The following is a 20,671-nucleotide window of genomic DNA, read 5'->3' as shown; positions in this document are numbered from 1 at the left end:
GTTCAAATTTTTTTTATAACAAAGTTTTTTGCATTGTATTATATATTCTACTCATACTTTGAGCTATGAGCATGATTTTTGTACTTACAACTATCGTATATGGCAACATATAAGTGGTGTGGTCTTATGTATACATTTTTCAATGTATTAAGTACTTAAAGGAATGTTTATTATAAGTTTAGAATATGTCCCTACTCAAAGTTGTCTATTTTGGTGTTATGTACCCAAAGCACAACACTATTCACCTTCATTTTATGTTTAATATAGTAGTTCTTACATCTCTTTCCTCTATATGTATATATGTGTCCTCTTTTTAATTTGGTCTCCATATTTTATACATTGAATATTTTTCAATTATGTTCTTACAATCACTAAAATTTATAAATAATAATATTCATATAGGGTTGTTAATGGTTAGTATACCAACATTTTAAATGTATGTACCAACTCATATGAAATTTGTACATTTTTATTATTTTATTGAGAGAATATTATATGTAATTTGCTTCATCAAATCAAGATAAAAAAAAAATTGGCACCAAATTGAAAAAAAAAACAAAAAAAAAAAACTTCAATTTAATATGAAAGCTAGGGATGAAAATATGATTTTATTTAAGAAATGGTGTGTTACACCCCCAAGAGTTAACAAATTAAATAAACTTGAAAATTATGATATGTTTAGAAGTACCTAAGGTAAAAATGTTTTGGGGCCTATACAATGCCTAGCCTAGGGCAAGTTAAAGGGGTTTATAATTTATTGTTGTGTTCATTATTGCTATAACTTTAATTTAAGCATTATTATTATTGACAATATTAGATTTTAATTAATTATGATAACAACAGTAGCAATAATAATAATTTTTAATTTCATATTTTATATATTGGGATGTGTTTGATGCTAACCCGACTTAGTAGTCTAAGATATATATTAGCAATAATCACTATATTAATTGCTTTTTATCGCTTTCGTTTTAAGTAAACAGTAAAGAGATTATAGAAAGGCTTCAATTATTAAATCTAAACGTAACATAAGGTTTCATTATTCGATTTTTTTGTTTTGGAAAGTTCATTGGATATATACTTAGTAAAAATGTTTCTTTATCTACAATTCTCTCCCATTCCCAAAAAAGAAAAGAAAAACTATTATATAATTTAAGACCAATTTATATATATATATTGTGTGTTTTCAACATTGAGATTCACAAGATTCATCTCACCCATCCATCCACTTTTTCCAATACTCAACCCCCATCCCTCCAACTTAAAACACTCTTTTCTTTGTATCATCATAAAAGATATATATTATATATATACACAATAGTTCTCTCACATTCGTTAGAATTTGGATTAGGGTTTAGAGTTACTCTAAAATTTTTCTAGTTATTTCAAGTTATATTCACTTTTAACTTTAAAGTTTGTAAGATTGAGTAATTGGAAATGTGAGTTTCTGATTGATGGTGGAGAGGTGGCATTAATGGTGTTAATTTTGGGAGTGTATGGGTATGGATAGGATAGCCCCAAACATTTGTCCTTAAAATGTCTCACGTGAACTTTCCTTAGTCAGAAAACAGGTTCATGTGTGCCCAAAATTTCTTAAATTGCTGCCTAATTTTTAACTTTATCCTCAACTGTACTCCAATAGCTCTCTCTTTCTTTGCATGTGTGTATATATAAATATAATCAATAAGAGCTAGCCATTTTTAATTTGATATATTTTGTTTTTATAAAATCCCTATTTTATGTATTCTAAACTTATGTAATCAACAGAATATATTATTGGATATGGTTTGTTAATATCATATGATTTTATGCTTTTTTTTTTCTTTTCAAATATTTGTATATAGAAGAGTTTTTATTGAAATTAGGAAAATTAAATTTTATTTTTGCAAGATGTGGCTGTGAATACTAATGTTAGTCTATATACGATGAAAACAATTAAAATTATAATGAATTTCTCGAAAACAAATATAAATTTCAAAAACCAAAATATAAAATTATTTAAGGCCCCATTTGGAATTGATTTTTCTTTCGTTTAGTTTTTGAAAATGATGTTGGTTTCATGCACTTGTTTTTTTTACAAAATTTTCCACATTTCTTATTACATTTGAATTCTGTGTCACATCTCAAAAACAAGATCAATCATTCTTTTTCCTTTTCTTTTTTCAATTTTCAAAATATGGTTTAGTTTTGAAAATACATTAAAGATTAAATATGTAATAAAGTAAAAAAAAAAAAATTAAACGTGTGTTTGAATACATTTCCAATTATTTAATTTTAAAAACAAGTGATTTCGTGTTTGACAAAAACTATATTTTTTTTAAATAACTTTTATCAAAAGTGTTTTTATTAAAATGAGTCCTAAATTCATCCTATTTTTAAGTTAATTTTTTCTTCTTATTTTTCAATCTTGTTGGGTCTAATAGAAGATAATCGAGTCGAAAATGCTTTGTTTGATTAATATAGAGTGAATTTTTCTCTCGAAAAAACTCGTGATTGGTAAACTCGATTTCTAAAAGTAAAACATTACAAATAAAACAATTTATTTAGGGATGGAAATGGAAATGGTTGTTATATATTAGGAACCATAATATAAATAGGCCATATATTACATTTAATTTCAAATTAGGTATGTATATAAGATGAACAATTTTGAACGTGACAACTTTCATTGGAGTTTGAGCCCTCTCTCAAGCCTAACCTTCTAAGTTAGGTTAGTCTCATAGATGGTTGGAATCAATTGTGTAGTGGAAGCATGGCCACCCATGCATACAAAACACCCAATCATTGGTTCGATATTGCTTCATTTACATAAATATGTTACATCAACCTAATAACACGTGTATTTTAGGTGTAGTTTAATTTAGTTTGAGAATGAAATAGTAAATACTGTCATAAATTAAATTTCGGGTTTTGAAATAGAAAGATGATTATTGTAGTCTTTTATAGTTCTTGCTTCAACGTCTTTCTAGTAAAAAAAAATCGCGATTGTCTTCTAATACTTAAAAATGAATCTTTATACTTTTAATAATGATTTCAATAATGAGGCAGCAATAGTAGGTCACCCAACCTATTGGTCATTGAGTCTATCACATAAAAGAAGGTTTGGTGTATGAAAGGTGCATTTTAATAGAGTACTACACATAGTAGTTTGCAAAAAAAAAAATGAATGAAGAATTTTAAGCTATAGTAATTATTTCAGTATGAAATTGAACTCTAATTAAGATTTGTTGGTATAACTAAATATTGACACATTTGAAGTTTAAATTAAAATTGTTAGAATAAGTTTTTTTTAGGTGCTTAATTATTAAAATTAGTGTTGGATAAATAGTTTGAAAGATTTAAAAAGATCAATGTTAAAATGTTTTGGTAATTTGCTATTAAATTGTTGCAACATATTGTCATGACTAAAATAGGCATTGTATTTTAAAAGTTGATAATATATTATTGTGTTGGTATTTAATTTCAAAGTTTTTATAAGAATTATTTTTTAATTTCATATAATTATTTAAAGTTACCATATTGGAGCTTAACTTATCTATTTTTTGATATATTAGCACAAGGAAATAAATTGCTATAAACTATATCATACTTAGAGAACTACTATTTCAATTTAAGTAAAAAAAAAAAAAATTGTAATGAATAACAAATTTTTACGGCTAATTATTAAGTATATTACAACATTTTAAAATAATTGCAAAATAATACTGTTCTGAATTTATACTCTAATGTCATGGTTAGATAATGTGAGAATTCATCTCAAAATCAATTATGAGAGAAATAACTCGTATATCTTGTAAGAATGGTGAAACTTATTTTTTATTTGTAATGTGAAATTACTTCTCGACATTCTTTAGAACGAATGTCAGTTAACTTTGAAATTAGTTATTTGATTATTGCCAAAACAAAATAATAGCATACACGATATAAATAATAATATTGGATTATTGTAAGTGACTACCCAATATATAATATAATAAACACATGATATTAAAATTTATTAAATTTCGAATAACTTATTGAATGTTGTTATAGTAATTTTAATATTTAATAGATTTTAAATATAAAATTGTTTGTTAGAGATTAAATTTTGAGTTTTCATCCGCTGGGAAAGAAAATGTAACAATCAAAACATAATTGCTTGTTTATTAATGAATTACTAATAAAATTTTGAGCTAACATTTTAACGTAAAATGGACTGTGCAACACAACGTTTCAGTTTGATTGTTATATCTTTGAAAGAGAGATCAATAATTGAATATTAAAGACGTATAATATACATAGTAATGACTTGAATCTTCGTTATGAACTTGAGATATTCACGCTTCAACTTAATTAGTTTTTAGAAATATAAATACGTTTGTTTATTAATGATATTTATATCACATAAATATGTTGAAATTATGTTGGTTTTTTCTTTAGTTCTAAGGTGAGATAATTAAAATAAAATATGATGTTTTGATGAAATGGGTCTCAATTAGTTAGTTAAATATATATTTAAGATAAATGTTTAAACAATTTGTTTTCATTGGAAAAGAGAACAAATATTTTTTAAAACCCAAACCAAATTCTTAAACCAATAAAGTTAAATTGTTAATTAGATTGAATTAATTTGATCATATAATTAACACATTTTCCCTCAAACTATAATTACTTCAACATACTATTGATTTGCTTTGATAGAAATCAAATCATGGGCTCTAAGTCGTTGATTGATTGATTGCTTACTCTTTTTTTTCTCCTTTTAGAAAAACCATGTTTATTTTTGTGTGTTATGAGAATAAAAAGCCTATCAATATAACTTTGTTTTTTAGAAAAAAAAAGAATCTCACCCAAATTTAAAAGTAATTTTTCAAGAGATTTTTTTCTTAAAATATACCAAGATACTTATAAAATAGAATAAATTTTCAGATCTACCATGTCAGTGTCTATCATTGATATAATATAACATTTTGCTATATTTTGTAAATATTTTCAACTGTTTTGATGTCTAAGTCAATAAGAAACAGTTGGAAGCATGAGTTACTTCATATAGAGCCATACAAGAGTATTTATAAAGGATTTGGATTGAGATTCTCTGTCCAACGAAAGCATCACGATATGAGTTTTCTAATCCTACAGAAGTTAGCTTATATTTCAAGTTGAATGAGTTAGGGCATACAAAATGGAGAAGATCGGCCTCAACCTCATTATGGTTCATCTTTGGCCAAGCTGGAGGTCGAGAAGCTTAGTTTGGGCTTTTAACCCATACCACCATTTTTCTACAACCCAAATAGTTCATAGTACGCTCTAGTCACCGAATAGAGATGGTCGATCTCAGCGTCATCCTTGATCGAGACTAATCCCAATCGAATTATTTTGGCTCAAATTAAACTTTCATTATCATTTTCCTCAAGTCCATTTTCATCTATTAATTTTTTATTCATATCTTATATTGGACAAATTGCTACGAATCTTCTTGACTGATCAAGGGTCGTTGGGTGACTCAACATTTAGCTTGCTAGGCACGTTAGGGTTTCATCTCTTAAAGTCTAGGCTATGCTAAGTTGAGGCCGATCAAATCCAATCTCTTAAAGGTCTAGGCTATATGTTGGCATAAACCCGACTAGATCCAGTTTGTTCCTAGATTCATCCCTTCATCTTCTTTTACTCGTAATTTGACTATTTTAACTCCAACAATAATAATTTTTCAAAAGAACAAACTAGTTTTATTTTAAAAATTCAGTAAAATACCTCAAAATAAAAGAGTGGATGTGAAATAATATCTTTAAATAATTAGTTGTAGCTAAGAAAACAGTGGATTAAGAATATATATTCTATAAAAAAGCATTAAAATCAATTTAGAACACTTTTGAATTTAATCCCCAGTTAGCATATTTGTGAAAGGAATAATTTCTATAAAAAAAAAATGGCTTCATTCTTACTCTTTTTAGCCATAAAAGAAAAGTGCTTACTACTTTTAGAGGTTAAGACATGTTTGCAAGAAATTCCTTAAATACAAATAAAAACATAAGTTAGAATTCAAAAATATTAAATAGCCTATAAAAACAAATTAGCTTCGTAAAACAATTATATATATATATATATAAAATGCTCAAACAAAAATTATCAATCGAAATAATAAAATTAAAAAACAATTTTATCCCTATACTTTCACCCAAGTAATAATTTTATCTCTAAACTTTGATATGTTAATTTTGTATCAATTTAGTTCTTAAATTTTATATACCAAGTCGTTACTCAAATTCTGATAGAACATTTTCAAATATAATAAAATAAACTTAAAAATTTACATGATATATCAAAATTTTGAATTCTACCCATGATAAAAACTAATGATTAATATTCTATCATTGTCTATCAATGACATAGATAGTATCTATCAACGTCTATTATTGATAGGATCTGAAATTTTGTTATACGTTGTAAATATTTTATTAAATTTACTATTTTTTTATAATTTTTTTTTGATATTAAACATAAAAATCTAAAGTTTAGGAACTAAATGTAACTTTCAAATTAAAAATAAATAAATAGGAAGAAATAATAATAATAAAGAGTCGGTCTCACGGACTTGTAGGGTAGCCCTCAATTTGATTCAATTAAATTTAGATTCCCACTTGAATTCCTTTTTCACTCAAACAACCAATCCCAATCCATAAACTCAAACAACTTTTCCTTTTTTCCTTTTCTTTTCTTTTCTTTTTTCTTTGGTTAAATAATTGCATCCTACTCCCTATGCTTTTGTTCGTACAATTCTTTTAAACATATTCCATCCGACTGATTTTTTTGAAATAAATCTAATGCTAAAATTCACTATTTTTATATCACTTCTCTCTCTCAAGTTTAAAGAAAATGTGGCCCAAATATATAATCATATTTAAGGAAAAAAAATAACTATGACAATGTTTTTTACGTATCTATATAAGCATTCATAAATGACTACTTCACTCTTTATGAGTCAAAAGTTTGAACTCCTACTCTACATGGTTTAAACAAATGTTCAATAAAAACATTTAAGATGGGAGTGATTAAAGAGAGGACATATGTGTGTGTGTAATAAGAACAAAAAAAGGGATATGGCTTTGATAAATTCAAAAGAAAGATGTAGTATCACTACATTGAGTTGTTAATCCTTTGTAAGACATTGCTAGAATGCACAAATCAACATCAGAACTAAAAAGAAGAGACTTACAGTGTTACTAAAAGGGAGAGAGAGAGGCTCTTTCTATGTCTATGAACTCGGAGAGTTCTCTATTCTTATGAAAGATTATTCAAGTTCTTGCTGTTTTCATTTACTACCTATTCGATAGTAAATAGAGAATAAATAAGAGTAATAAAAGTGTCTATACATGGAGTAGGATTGAACTACATTATGGGGAGTGTAATGAAAATTGTTAATGTTTAATGTTCAAAAAGACAAAGAAGTTGAATTTTTCCTTTTCAATTCTTTTTCTTTCTCTTCTTCCAAATTATCCATCACGGGTTGCTAAGAAACAACGTGTTTTGGTTTTGGCGCTTCCATAATTCCCTATAAAATAAATGTTCATTGCATGCTGCCTCATTACAGCATATACCCTTTTCTTCTCTTTCACTAAACCTCCTCCCCTCCCCACTCATTTCCATGGCAGCCATTCAGCTTGCCATGGCCTCCTCCCCATCCCTCAGAAACCTCCTCTCTCTTTTTACATTCTCCTTCTTCTTCTTTTTTCTTCTCTCTCTCTCTTTCTGCCCCACTACCTCTGCCCAGTCTCCCACCGCGTTTGCCTGCGATGCAGAAACCAATCCATCCGTGTCGGGGTTCGCCTTCTGTGATTCATCACTCGGGTTTGAGGCGAGAGTGGAGGATTTGGTGAAGCGGCTGACACTGCAAGAGAAGATTGGGTTTCTTATCAACAATGCTAGAAATGTGACCCGGCTTGGGATTCCAAAGTATGAGTGGTGGTCGGAGGCTTTGCACGGTGTCTCTTACGTTGGTCCAGGGACGAAATTTTCAAATGTGGTTCCTGGTGCCACCAGCTTCCCTCAGGTCATCTTGACGGCGGCTTCCTTCAATGCTTCTCTGTTTGAAGCCATTGGAAAGGTATCACATAAAATGCTATATGCTTCTCTTTCTTGACAATGTGGATTACACAAAATGCTCGCCTTAGATTATTATTGGTCCACTGATTAGGACCCTCTTGCTTTTTTTATCTGCAAGATGTGTTCTTCTTTAGTTTAGTATATAAAACTCGGAACTGACTCAGTGAGTTGGGTGTACAACTCGAAGGTTTCAAATTGTTTTTTTCTGTTTGTTAATGCAAATCACATTTGCATAGGAAGAAAATGGATGAGTTTTTCTTTATCCTTTAAAAATTTCATTTCAAAGAAAGAAAGAAAGAAAGAAAGAAAGAACTCCATCTTCCTGTGACAAGAATTAAAAAAAGATTATCTTTCTGAAGGTGGATGCTGAAGTGGGATCAATCAATTGAAGCAAAACTGAAGTGAATCAGTTCTTTTTCAGAAGAAAAAAGAATCAAATAATATTTTTAAGATTATTTCCACCTCACTTTGTGTCAGAAAAGCAGATATTAGATTACCTTCAATAGCAGCTACTAGGCAAGTTATGTGGAGGAGGTGGGTGGGTGAAAGATTTTTCAGAAATTTGTTGCCTTAAAGAAGAGAGAGGAAAGAAGTGAGAGATTAAAAAAGGTTGATTAAAAAGCAAATTATCCAATAATTGTTAGCAAAAGAAAAATGGTAGTTGTTGACCTACTGGATTAGGAAAAATGGAAACTCATACATAAATTCAAGAGTTTTTCAAAACTTTTTCATGGTTCCAGCTCAAAAGGAAAATTTTGATTCAGACATTAGAGACTGCCGACAGCTCACATGTATATATTTTTTTTTCTGGATAATCTAAATGAAAAATCCAAAAACCCCAAAAAAGAAGGGAAAGAAAACAACAAGAGTTGTAAAAAACACAAGAGCAGTAAGATTAGATTTGATTAAAATGAAAAAGATGAAAGTAATTTTACTTGATGATGCAGGTAGTTTCAACAGAGGCAAGAGCAATGTACAATGTGGGATTAGCAGGACTAACCTATTGGTCGCCCAATGTCAACATTTTCAGAGACCCAAGATGGGGGAGAGGTCAAGAGACTCCCGGAGAGGACCCTCTGCTTTCCAGCAAGTACGCTGCTGGCTACGTCCGAGGCCTGCAGCAGCGGGATGATGGTGACCCTGACCGACTTAAAGTTGCTGCCTGCTGCAAACACTACACTGCCTACGATTTGGATAACTGGAAAGGCACAGATCGTTATCACTTCAATGCAGTGGTAATAGTTCACTTTCACTGTCATTGCTTTGAATTTGTCAGTGACAACGTTCATTTTTGGCTCCATTTCTGAAGGTGGCTTTGTATTTTGATTGAAGGTGTCACCGCAAGATTTAGAGGATACGTTTCAGCCACCGTTCAAGAGCTGTGTGATTGACGGCAATGTGGCTAGTGTTATGTGTTCTTACAATCAAGTTAATGGCAAACCAACATGTGCAGATCCAGACCTTCTTGCTGGGGTCATCCGAGGCCAGTGGAAATTGAATGGGTATGTAGGTTTCTTCCCCTGTTTCGCTTTTCTTTCTTTCCTTTTCCCCCTAGGAAACAGAATGAAAAATGAACGGTTGCGTATTTATTTTAGTTTAACTTGTGATGTTTAAGAAATACTAATTACATCATGAATTAGAATTGAGATTGTATATATTTTTTCGTCAACCGGTAACTCAACAATGACCTGAAATAGCCACTGATAAAAAGTGATGTTTACATGACCTATAATTGATATACTAAAAAAAGAAAAGATGAAGTGACATGTGTATTGGACAAGTATTCACTTATTTAACATAATGTGATGAACTAAAAGTAGACAATTAGATGAATCAAAATGCTAAGTCCACAGATTAAAGTTGATACATTACTAAAAAGAGGGCATATGTGTCGTTTTATTTGGTCTCGTGCCTAATTCTTTCTAAATTAGTAAGCCATTAAAGTTGGGACAAATTGTTAATTGTGGCTAATGTTTTCCAATTAACACTGGAGATGACTGCAGATATATAGTTTCGGACTGTGATTCAGTAGATGTGCTTTACAATTCTCAACACTATACCAAATCGCCGGAGGAAGCTGCAGCTAAAACTATTTTGGCAGGTAATCAATCACACATTACAGTTAGTTTCAGGAAACACTCTAACAAAGTTTGAATATCAATATTTTCTATATGAATTCCAGTGTTATCATGTATAGAGCTTGAAAGAGAATGATTAAATTTGTTGATTTAACAGGGTTGGATCTCGACTGTGGTGATTTTCTCGGGAAACATACTGAAGCAGCTGTTACGGGGGGATTGGTGAATGAGGCAGCCATTAGTAAGGCAGTTTTTAACAACCTTCTAACATTGATGCGGTTAGGCTTCTTTGATGGCAACCCCAGCAAGCAGCTTTATGGAAAGCTTGGTCCAAAAGATGTTTGCACACCGGAGCATCAGGAGTTGGCCCGTGAGGCTGCAAGACAAGGCATAGTCTTGCTTAAAAACAGCCCAAAATCTCTGCCCTTGTCTTCCTCTGCAATCAAGTCTTTGGCGGTAATTGGTCCAAATGCAAATGTCACAAAAACCATGATTGGAAACTACGAGGGTACAATATTTTCTAAAATTTCATCTTCGAATCTACCCATTAACTTTATCTGCTCTTGGAAAAATGGCGCACTATTTTGACTTGGTTATCACTTTGCAGGCACACCGTGTAAATATACAACACCTTTACAAGGCCTATCAGCGGTAGTATCGACCTCATTTCAGCCCGGCTGTGCAAATGTGGCTTGTACGTCTGCTCAGCTAGATGAAGCAAAGAAGATAGCTGCATCAGCAGATGCCACGGTACTTGTAGTAGGTTCAGACCAATCAATTGAAGCTGAGAGTCGAGACAGAGTCGACTTGAATCTTCCAGGACAGCAGGCACTTTTAATCACCGAGGTGGCCAAAGCATCAAAAGGACCTGTAATTCTTGTCATAATGACTGGTGGAGGGATGGATATAACATTTGCCAAAAAAGATGACAAAATTACGAGCATCTTATGGGTTGGTTTCCCTGGCGAAGCTGGGGGTGCTGCCATAGCCGATGTCATCTTTGGATCCTTTAATCCAAGTAAGTCTACGTCTCTTTACACTTTAAACACCCACCAATCAAACGATTCACTCAACTTCATCTAACTAGCATGGGTAAAACAACTAACTACCATGGACACGAATAAGAACATTTTCAAAAGTCACTGAAGCATTTCATCAAACAGGTGGTAGACTACCCATGACTTGGTACCCACAATCATACGTAGAGAAGGTCCCAATGACGGACATGAGAATGAGGCCAAGCGCTTCCAATGGATTTCCAGGAAGAACATACAGATTCTACACAGGGGAAACAATATATTCATTTGGGGATGGATTGAGCTACTCAGATTTCAAACATCACCTGGTGAAAGCCCCAAAGCTCGTATCAATCCCCTTGGAAGAAGGCCACATTTGCCACTCGTCAAAATGCCACTCGCTCGAAGTCGTCCAAGAAAGCTGCCAAAACCTGGGATTCGATGTTCATCTGAGAGTAAAGAACGTGGGACAAAGAAGTGGAAGCCACACAGTTTTTCTGTATTCAACACCGCCATCAGTGCACAATTCGCCTCAGAAACACCTTCTGGGCTTCGAAAAGGTGTCTCTGGGAAGAGGAGGAGAAACGGTGGTTCGATTCAAAGTGGATGTTTGTAAGGATTTGAGTGTAGCGGACGAAGTGGGAAGCCGGAAAGTTGCATTGGGTCTTCATATTCTCCATGTAGGAACGTTGAAACACTCATTGAACGTTAAGGTTTAAATGGGAAGAGCCATCAATCAAGGCCGCTGGCTCCCGGTGGGTGATTCTGATTGTTTCTCTTTTTTTTTGGAAGAAAGCATTATGGTTAGGAGGGAAAATGAAATTGTAAAATAAGTTGAGAGAGTTGTAAGAATTTTCTCAATTCTTATTTAAGAATACACAACCAATGGACCCCAAACTCTTTAATTCTTTTAAATTGTTATCTAAATTTTCTAACTCTTACCATGTGAAATCCGAGGCACACATCAATACTCCCTTGATTAAAGCCAAATCGTATAATTTTCGCTATCATAGATTGAACATATGACGTTATTGAGATTATGTCTTACGAGTACTTTAATTTTAACAAAAACTAGAAGTACACTACTCTAATTTATAGTCTTTCTCATTGGACAAATTTGATTTGAATAAACTTTCACTCACTTCTTGCGTTTATTTTTTTCTTTGGTCATTCTTTTGAAAAGGTATGTTTAGCTACTATATAATATAATCATTATGGGTTGGTGTAGTGATAAAAAAAGAGACATAGTCATTGGTTCAATACACGATAGTTAATTATTAATTAATAATTCTAAAATTCATTTTTCTATTTTTATAATTTTAGAACCTATTTTTTTTTAAAAAAAAACTTTTATTTGCCCAAATTCCATTAAAATATGAAAAGATGTGGATTTGGGCCAGAAATAATTAGGCCCAGAAAGTGATGGGGGAGTCCATTGAGATCGCCCACCGTGAAGAATCATAAATCAATGCATTCGCAAAAGCATACAATTCGTTGACTGCCTCTTTGCCCTACACCCCAGTTTCAACCAACATCACCGCCACTTTGCCTTTTCCAGCTTTCAGGTTCTCTCCTGAGCGAATCCAATTCCTAAGGGTTAGGGCTTTCGTTCTTCACTAATTGTAAGCTCTATTCTGCTTCTAACCGCTTTTCTCTCTTTCTTTTATGCTTCTCTTTATTCAATTTCCTATTCAAGGCTCTCGAATTCGATTTCATATTTGCCCAATTCCGTATTCTGCTTAATTGTGGTTTTTTTTTTTCTTTTTTCTTTTTTATTCTTCGGATCCAGAAAGTTTTCAGTATTTTCTCCTGTTTTATATCTCTTCAATTTCAACGAATTTATTGCGGTCGGATTTCTTTTTCGAATTCTTCGCTATTCTCCCCTATTCGGGAAATTCAATTGATTTGACTACGGTTCTTCGATGAAGCTCTCATAATGGCTGACGAGGTGGAGTATCGCTGCTTTATTGGCGGCCTTTCTTGGTCAACATCTGACAGAGGTCTGAAAGAGGCGTTTGAAAAGTTTGGCCATCTTGTCGAGGCCAAGGTATCTGATTTTTTTTTTTTTTTTCTTCTTCTTAATCCTTTCTTCTGTGATGCGATTTTTCATTTTATATTTTATATTTTCATTTGGGTAGATATTGTTTGTCATTGATTCTTTCTATTTTGTCCTGTTGTTTTTTCTTTTTGTAATAAAAAAATAAAAGGGAAAATGTACTCCTTGAGTGAGAATGCTTCTATTGATTAATGTTTACAGATAGAGATGTGAGAAATGTAATGTTGGTACTTGTTGAATTTGATAATTTTGGATGATAGCGTGCTTAAGGAATTTCCATAGTCACCTGTTCGATTTTGACAATGCACCACCATTTCACAGGTAGTTGTCGACAAATTTTCTGGACGCTCCCGTGGTTTTGGATTTGTCACTTTTGATGAGAAAAAAGCTATGGATGAGGCAATCAAAGCTATGAATGGAATGGATTTAGATGGCCGGAGCATTACAGTTGATAAGGCTCAACCAAACCAAGGTTCTGGTAGAGATCATGATGGTGACCGTCCACGTGGTGGTCGTGATCATGATCGTGATCGGGGTCGTGATTTTGGTGGTGCACGTGGATCTAACAGTGGGGATTGCTTTAAATGTGGGAAACCTGGACATTTTGCTAGGGAATGTCCCAGTGAAGGTGGTAGAGGAGGTGGTAGGTATGGAGGGAGGGATGACAAATATAGTGGTGGCGGCGGCGGTGGTGGCGGTCGATATGGTCCAGACCGAAATGGAGATAGATTCGGTGGGCGCAATAGGAGTTCTGGTGATCGAGGAGGTTCGGGAAGTGATCGATATAGCCGTGATCGCTCTGGTCCATATGAGCGACGTGGTTCTGGTGGTTTTCGTTCTGGATAGTATCATGACTTTCCTTGTAGGGTGTGTAACTCAACTCAACTTTACTGGTTCTTTGCGGCTGTCTTGTACTGATGACTTGTACTGTCTCCCCATTAAATGCAGCCAGCTTACATGGTGGGATCTTGCGGTTATGTCCTGCACAGTGTTAATGTTTCTGTCTACAGGTCGTCTCTCGTACAGTTCAGAGTTCTGAAGTGCAGAGCTCGACGTTAATGTTGAGATATTTGTGTTCCTATGTGATGAATTTGGTATCTTGGTACAGTGGTGTGGTGTCTAATGTGTTCTTGACATATTCATTGAAACCTGGTTTTATGATCTTTAAGTGCCCTTGTAGCTGCTGCATAACTTGTGACACACACACAGGGAATTTCAATAACTGCTGCACCATTTCATTTTGAAAAAATTTCTTTTAGAATACAACTAGACCTGGTTTTTGATATTGGATGGGTATTGACCATTGAGAGGACCTTGGCTTTTGATAAGCTGCAACTAGAGATTTGTGTCCTGACTTGGAAACTTTGAAGTGAAATCTCCTTTTCAGAACGTTGGTTCCTATTGTCTTATAAATTCCACATGAGTTTACAGGTAATTACTCTTCCTTCTATTGCCTTTGCTGTCCTAATATGGCATATCATCTATGTATGGTGTTATATTGATGTTGTGAACTTCTTGGCAGCATCCTTCCTTTTTATGGTCTTATTGGGTGCATAATACAGTTTCTTGTTAATTGGGCGCTTTAAACTTAAAAATTTACCAAAGCCTTTGGGATGCTCAAGCAATTTTGCAAATAAACTCACTTAATCTTCAAATACGTCCTGCTGGCTTATGGTTGAGGGGTATTTCATGTGCTAAAATGCTCGGCAAGTTGTGTTTGGACCATCTTTTGCACTTACGGTTCTATTTCCACTTTGTTCTTGTTGGGGGAGACTTTTGATGTGTTCGTTCTTGCCTGTTGTGGATCTCTACTTGTTCTTGGTTTTGTTTGCGGAGATTAGTTCAGATGTGTGATTCTCTGTGCATCCAAGGTTTTCATTCAAAGTTTATTTGGAGTTTCTATAATGATCGTCCCTTTCATCATCTGGATCAGTTTGGTTTCAAATCCATTGATTGTTCTTTCTCTCCTCCAAATGTGATCAAAGGACCCGTTTCGCGTCTCCTGTAATTTTTACTCATATGTATCTCAATTTTTCATCCTTGTTTGCTGCCATGATGAATGTGTTACAACAATTAATGTTTAGCAATTATATTTTGAATTTCTTTGGCCTTTTTTTCTCTCCATTTCATGGTTTCTTTTCCATGGTCGTGTTCTTGTATCAATCCTTATCCTGGAAGGGATGGATTTTTTTCCTTCCTACTTTTTGTGGCCCTAAACATTTTCAAGCTGTAAACTTTTTTTATGGTGATGTGCAATATTGACATGTTTGAGTTATTTGAGATGTTTTTGGAAAGTGCAGGTCAAGTTATGTAAAATTTCACATGGAATATTTAAGCCAAGGTGTGTTTAGCTTTGACTGTTTTTTAGTGAAAAAAAAAAGTGTTTGTTTATAAAACCCTTACAAAGTTAATTTAAGTATGTTTTTAATGCTCTTCCCTCCCTCTCTATGATTCATTTCTTTGTTGAAGGGAGGTTGAGTCAATGCTTGATCTTTTGTTGGATGAGGATCGGTTTTCAAAAAAAAAAAAAATTATATATTTGAGAATAAGTTGTGTAGTATTTGATGATTCTTCTATTTTTAGGTTATTATTATTGTTGTTGTTACTTAGAAATGAAGAGAGATTCTAGTCAACCTTAGAATGGTTGTCCTTTAAATTTACAATTTCATCATTTTTCTTAACGATGTTGCCTATTCATATCCAAACGTTTCTATATTCTTTCAACTTGATTGTTTTATTCGTTGAACTTAAATTCAAGATTAGTTATTTCTTTTGTTTATTGTTTTTCAGTGGTTATTAAGATTACTATTGTTGATTTGATAACAAGTTTAAGGTTGATTTTCTACTTTGCTATTTTCTTGCTATTTGAAAACATAGCAAACTGGTACTACTATTATCTATTACAAATACACATGGATATGTATTAACATTTGATAGATGTAGTTTTGTTATTAAAAGCAATTATATTGTTTTGTTTCTTAATTAGTGTACGTCTAATGGTTAGAAATTTATTTTTATTTTTATTGTTATTGTTATTATCATCATCTTCTTCACATATCATTACTTCTTTTCGTAGTTATTGTTGTTATTTAGGTAAATTCAATTAAAAACTTTGAGAAACTAAAAGACAAAAAATGTCAAAATGTGCTTTAACTCAACGGTAGTTTTGGACGTATAGGGTTAAGGAAGTGCGAGGTCACTCCCCATACGTCTATTCAATGAAATAAATACATTAATTAAACCTCTTATATTTAATTAAATGTATATTTACTTATAGTTTTGTGATAAATTTTATTTACATTAGTTTTAATTTATAGTTTTAATATGACATGCTAATTTTTTATTTAAATCTACTTCAAACGAATTAAATATGTTCTATTCTATAGTTTAAGTTTGTATTTTGATCTCATTCAAACTAACTTCATACTATAATATATTTATATATATTTTATTAACAATATCATATACAATTCATATAAACTACTCAACAACTCAAATTCTTTTAAAACTAAAAATCTTGTTTTACGTGAGCTAGCAAAGAGACCTTGCAAATCTATAGGTATGAACTTAATAAGAGATTAGTTAACTAAATTCTTAAATTAAATTAACTAGCATTCATTAACTAAATTCTTAAATTAAATTAACTAGCATTCATCCCAAATAAGGTACTTCACTAAAGACCAAAAGTTGCACTTATGAATGATAAAATAATTTGTTTTCACTAATATAACCATTACAAGTAAATCGATCATTCACAAAGTTGTTCCTAATTACAATATCAAATTTCTAGCTTTCCATTCGGTCTCATCTCTAAAATGTTAGTTAATTTATTGATTTGACAACTTAGGTCATTCTCACCCATACAAATTAAAAGACAATTGCTTAGCTTGTCGTGAGGAGTCCATAACTAACTCATAATTGAGATCGAGTTGCATACAATCATCATTTGATTTTTTAATCTATTTAGTCAGGTGTTACAAAGATAGATCATATATTTTTTTGTTGAGGTCTTATACAAAGTAGTTGATACACCTACACATATCTCTACCTAAACAATTTAAATCAAATGGTTTCGAACGTCTACAAAATGGATCATATTCATAGTGTTACTATGATAAAGATATCAAACCTTATCTATATAACAAATTTTGATAAAATTGACGACCATGTGAGAAAAAATAAAAAAATATAACAAATTCACATATTCCGTTAGAAAAATGACCCTGTGTTCATAAAAGCAATCAGTATATTTATCTCATTAAAATCATCAGTTGGCATAAAAATACCAAGCAAATGAGACTGCAATACAAAGAATTCTATAGTGATCCCTCGCTTGTTAACATGTTGCTTGAATGCATTTAAAAATTTGAAAAATAGTTAAAACTAAAATAAGATTTAGATTAACTTTTGAAGTGTTCGTGAATTTATATACTTTTCATAAATCGTTATTTAATTTTATGTTTGTTTTCCTAAGAGCGAGGGGGTAAAGTCAATGGCGGACATCGGCGACGAAGTGAAGAACAAGCAAGTGATTTTCCGGGATTATGTTAATGGTTTCCCTAAGGAATCCGATTTCATCATTACCACTGCTACCATCCCCTTGAAGCTTCCTCAAGGTTCAAATGGGGTTTTGCTCAAAACTCTCTATCTTTCTTGCGACCCCTTCATGCGAATGCTCATGGACAGTCAACCCTCCTCGTTTTCTTATTCACCTGCCTCTGTAATTACCCTCTCCCTCTTTTCTTTATTAAGAAATGAAACTTCAGATTCATGAAATTTAGTTTTATACTGAGATTGACCATTGAACTCTTATGGGTTTTAGTTTATTTCTCTGACGGAAACGAACCTTTTGCAGTTACTATTTGGGTATGGAGTAGCTAAGGTTTTTGAGTCCGCCCACTCGGATTTCAATAAAGGTGACCTAGTTTGGGGAATGCTGAAATGGGAAGAATACTCTGTCGTTGAGGACCCTGAAAAATTCATCAAAATCCACCATACCGATGTCCCTCTCTCATATTATACTGGAATTCTTGGTATTATTTCTCCGTGTAATGCCCTCAATTTTCAATTTACTATGTATCATAGTGAATTTGGGATGATTTTGAGTATCGTTCTTTTAAGAAGAGTACTTGTTTCCGTTTCCGATAAAGAGTTTTGGGAGAAGTGGCATAATTAAGAGCATCTGTTTCATGTTTGTCACTTCATTTCTTTTTAAAACTAAACAGTGAGCTTTTGAAGTTTATGGATAAGTAAGACACCAAGCTGTACAGGCAATAAAATTCTTGATAGTTCTGACATCTGAATAATTCACAACCTTCCATTTGCATTGTTCCTTTTCTTGAGCTTTACATGGAGGCTACAGCATTGCTGTATTGATGATGTAGCAGCTTGACTTGGATATATAACTCCAAAGCATGCAAGTAGCAGTGTTATTGTCGAGTTTAATGTATTGGGGTTTTGGAACAATATTTTCCATACACATCTTGGCATTATTCCTAATTTGCAATACAATGAAAATCATAGCCAAAAGTAAAGAATGAGGATTGTCTGCACGTTTTCGTGGTGAAACAAAATTCATTACGTCATGTACAATAATTTCTATTTGAGAAAGTGATCAATGTCAAGAATTGTTTTCTCATTGGTTGAACGTTATATTTGGTAATTAATGTTTACAGGTATGCCTGGTATAACCGCTTATTTTGGATTTCATGATATATGCTCTCCCAAGAAGGGAGAATATGTGTTTGTATCAGCAGCTTCTGGGGCAGTTGGTCAACTTGTTGGCCAATTAGCAAAGTTGATGGGTTGTTATGTTGTTGGGAGTGCTGGAAGCAGAGAGAAGGTGAGCCACAATGTTGTTAACTGTTAAAAGCTTGCTTCCATATCCTCTTTCTCTCAACCATCTTTTTCTTTGACGAAATTCAGTTTCATGCAATTAGAAAATTGTTCAATCTTTCGTCTTTCCTAAGCATCCAAGTTTAGGAACTACTATAAGATTTAAATCGAGTAGCACGGTTGTACTTTTGATTTTCGAAAAGGCCTTGTATTGTTAACATCGTTCTAATTTTCCAACCTATATTTTCTGATCTGTCAGCTCTGCTCATTAACATCCATTAATAATGGATTCTTATTTTCCCTAGACATTCTAATGAAATATCCATATCATGTCTTATATGTATGCCTGACATAGATTGAGCTGCTGAAAAACAAGTTTGGATTTGATGACGTTTTCAACTACAAAGAAGAACCTGATTTAAATGCAGCGCTAAAGCGGTTAGTATCTCTCAGACTCTTACATGATCTACAACTTAGAAAGATTTATGAACCGATGGACTATTGTCTGAATAATAGGAAACTATAGCGCCTTCCTAATCAAGATTCAAATGTATAGTTTAGGTCCTTTTTTATAACCATTTGATTTTTTTTTGCATTCGAAAAATGAACTTATTGACACTACTTCCTTTCATGGGTTTCAATGTTTAGTTATCCACTTTTTACTCATGTTCTTGGAAACCAAGCGAAGTTTCAGAAACTAAAGAACGTTTTCAAAAACTTTGTATTTGTTTTTAGAATTTAACTAGGAACTCGAGTGCTTCTTTTACAAAGATAAGAACCATAATTGAAAATTTGTGGAAAAACTAAACGGGAAATCGAACAGGACTAAAGTATCTAGCTTCACATCCAATTCATATTCTTGAAAATGGAACCCAATCTTTTCATGTTATTTTGGTGGCAGATGCTTCCCTGAAGGTATAGACATTTACTTCGAAAACGTAGGAGGGAAAACACTTGATGCAGTGCTTTTAAACATGAGGCCTCATGGTCGGATTGCAGTATGTGGAATGATATCTCAATACAATCTCGATCAGTCTGAAGGGGTGCATAATCTCATGCTTCTTGTACGTCAGCGGATCCGCATGGAAGGTTTCAGAGCTCCAGATTATTTCCACCTCAATGCGAAGTTCTTAGAAGCAATGTTGCCATATATCAGAGAAGGTAAGATAAGCTATGTCGAGGACACGGTTCATGGCCTTGAGAGCGGCCCGGCAGCTTTGATTGGACTCTTCAGTGGTCGCAATATTGGGAAACAAATAGTTGCCATCTCTACAGAATGATTCATATGTAATTGTTTCTCTCATCCGTTCGGGTCTTGGGTGCTGCCGTATTGAAATGTATAAGAAATAGGCAGTTTCCATCACCACAGAGAAGCCTAGATACTTCATTACTATCATGTTGTAGCATATCCTAAAAATAAGGTAGATGGTTGGATTGTACGATTTAGCTGGGTGCATGAGATAATTTTAAGTCGTATGCTTTTCGATGTGTACTTGCCTGTTGCTTTTCTCTCAAGTTATCTTACATTTACTATAAATTGTGTTTGTTGTTGAATTACAGTTCACCTAATCTTTATCTCATACATTGCATATTCTATTGTGTTATGG

At 32.7% G+C, this 20,671-nt stretch overlaps 3 protein-coding genes and 1 long non-coding RNA gene across 5 annotated transcripts; 3 read left to right on the top strand and 1 right to left on the bottom strand.

Moving 5' to 3' along the window:
- The first annotated feature begins 7,473 nt into the window (after positions 1-7,473).
- On the top strand, positions 7,474-12,114 carry LOC101216143 (beta-xylosidase/alpha-L-arabinofuranosidase 2). Its single transcript, XM_004136813.3, has 7 exons — positions 7,474-8,080; positions 9,027-9,314; positions 9,412-9,581; positions 10,083-10,180; positions 10,315-10,665; positions 10,765-11,175; positions 11,321-12,114. The coding sequence occupies exons 1-7, from the start codon at positions 7,622-7,624 to the stop codon at positions 11,890-11,892; spliced, it is 2,349 nt and encodes a 782-aa protein (XP_004136861.3). The 5' UTR covers positions 7,474-7,621; the 3' UTR covers positions 11,893-12,114.
- LOC116405318 lies at positions 7,940-9,083 on the bottom strand. The gene is made up of 2 exons (XR_004218519.1): positions 8,577-9,083; positions 7,940-8,190 (listed from the first exon to the last, which is right to left on the bottom strand). It is a non-coding gene; the product is annotated as an uncharacterized LOC116405318 (long non-coding RNA).
- Positions 12,115-12,634: 520 nt separating the features above from the next.
- LOC101215898 (glycine-rich RNA-binding protein RZ1A) lies at positions 12,635-14,816 on the top strand. Of its 2 annotated transcripts, XM_004136812.3 has the most exons (4): positions 12,635-12,795; positions 13,102-13,220; positions 13,551-14,096; positions 14,178-14,816. In XM_004136812.3, exons 2-3 carry the CDS (start codon positions 13,110-13,112, stop codon positions 14,073-14,075), a joined length of 636 nt encoding a protein of 211 aa, XP_004136860.1. In that variant the 5' UTR covers positions 12,635-12,795; positions 13,102-13,109; the 3' UTR covers positions 14,076-14,096; positions 14,178-14,816. The 2 variants fall into 2 exon arrangements, with proteins under 2 accessions (XP_004136860.1, XP_011658772.1); XM_011660470.2 differs by having other exon boundaries at positions 13,551-14,802.
- A 2,845-nt stretch (positions 14,817-17,661) lies between these two features.
- Positions 17,662-20,655, top strand: LOC101215655 (2-alkenal reductase (NADP(+)-dependent)). The gene is made up of 5 exons (XM_011660469.2): positions 17,662-17,949; positions 18,085-18,262; positions 18,905-19,071; positions 19,420-19,502; positions 19,966-20,655. Exons 1-5 carry the CDS (start codon positions 17,722-17,724, stop codon positions 20,342-20,344), a joined length of 1,035 nt encoding a protein of 344 aa, XP_011658771.2. The 5' UTR covers positions 17,662-17,721; the 3' UTR covers positions 20,345-20,655.
- The last annotated feature ends 16 nt before the right edge of the window (positions 20,656-20,671 follow it).

Source organism: Cucumis sativus, chromosome 7 (genome assembly GCF_000004075.3).
Source record: "Cucumis sativus cultivar 9930 chromosome 7, Cucumber_9930_V3, whole genome shotgun sequence".
Lineage (NCBI taxonomy): Eukaryota > Viridiplantae > Streptophyta > Magnoliopsida > Cucurbitales > Cucurbitaceae > Cucumis > Cucumis sativus.
This window is presented reverse-complemented; position numbering and strand designations above follow the sequence as displayed.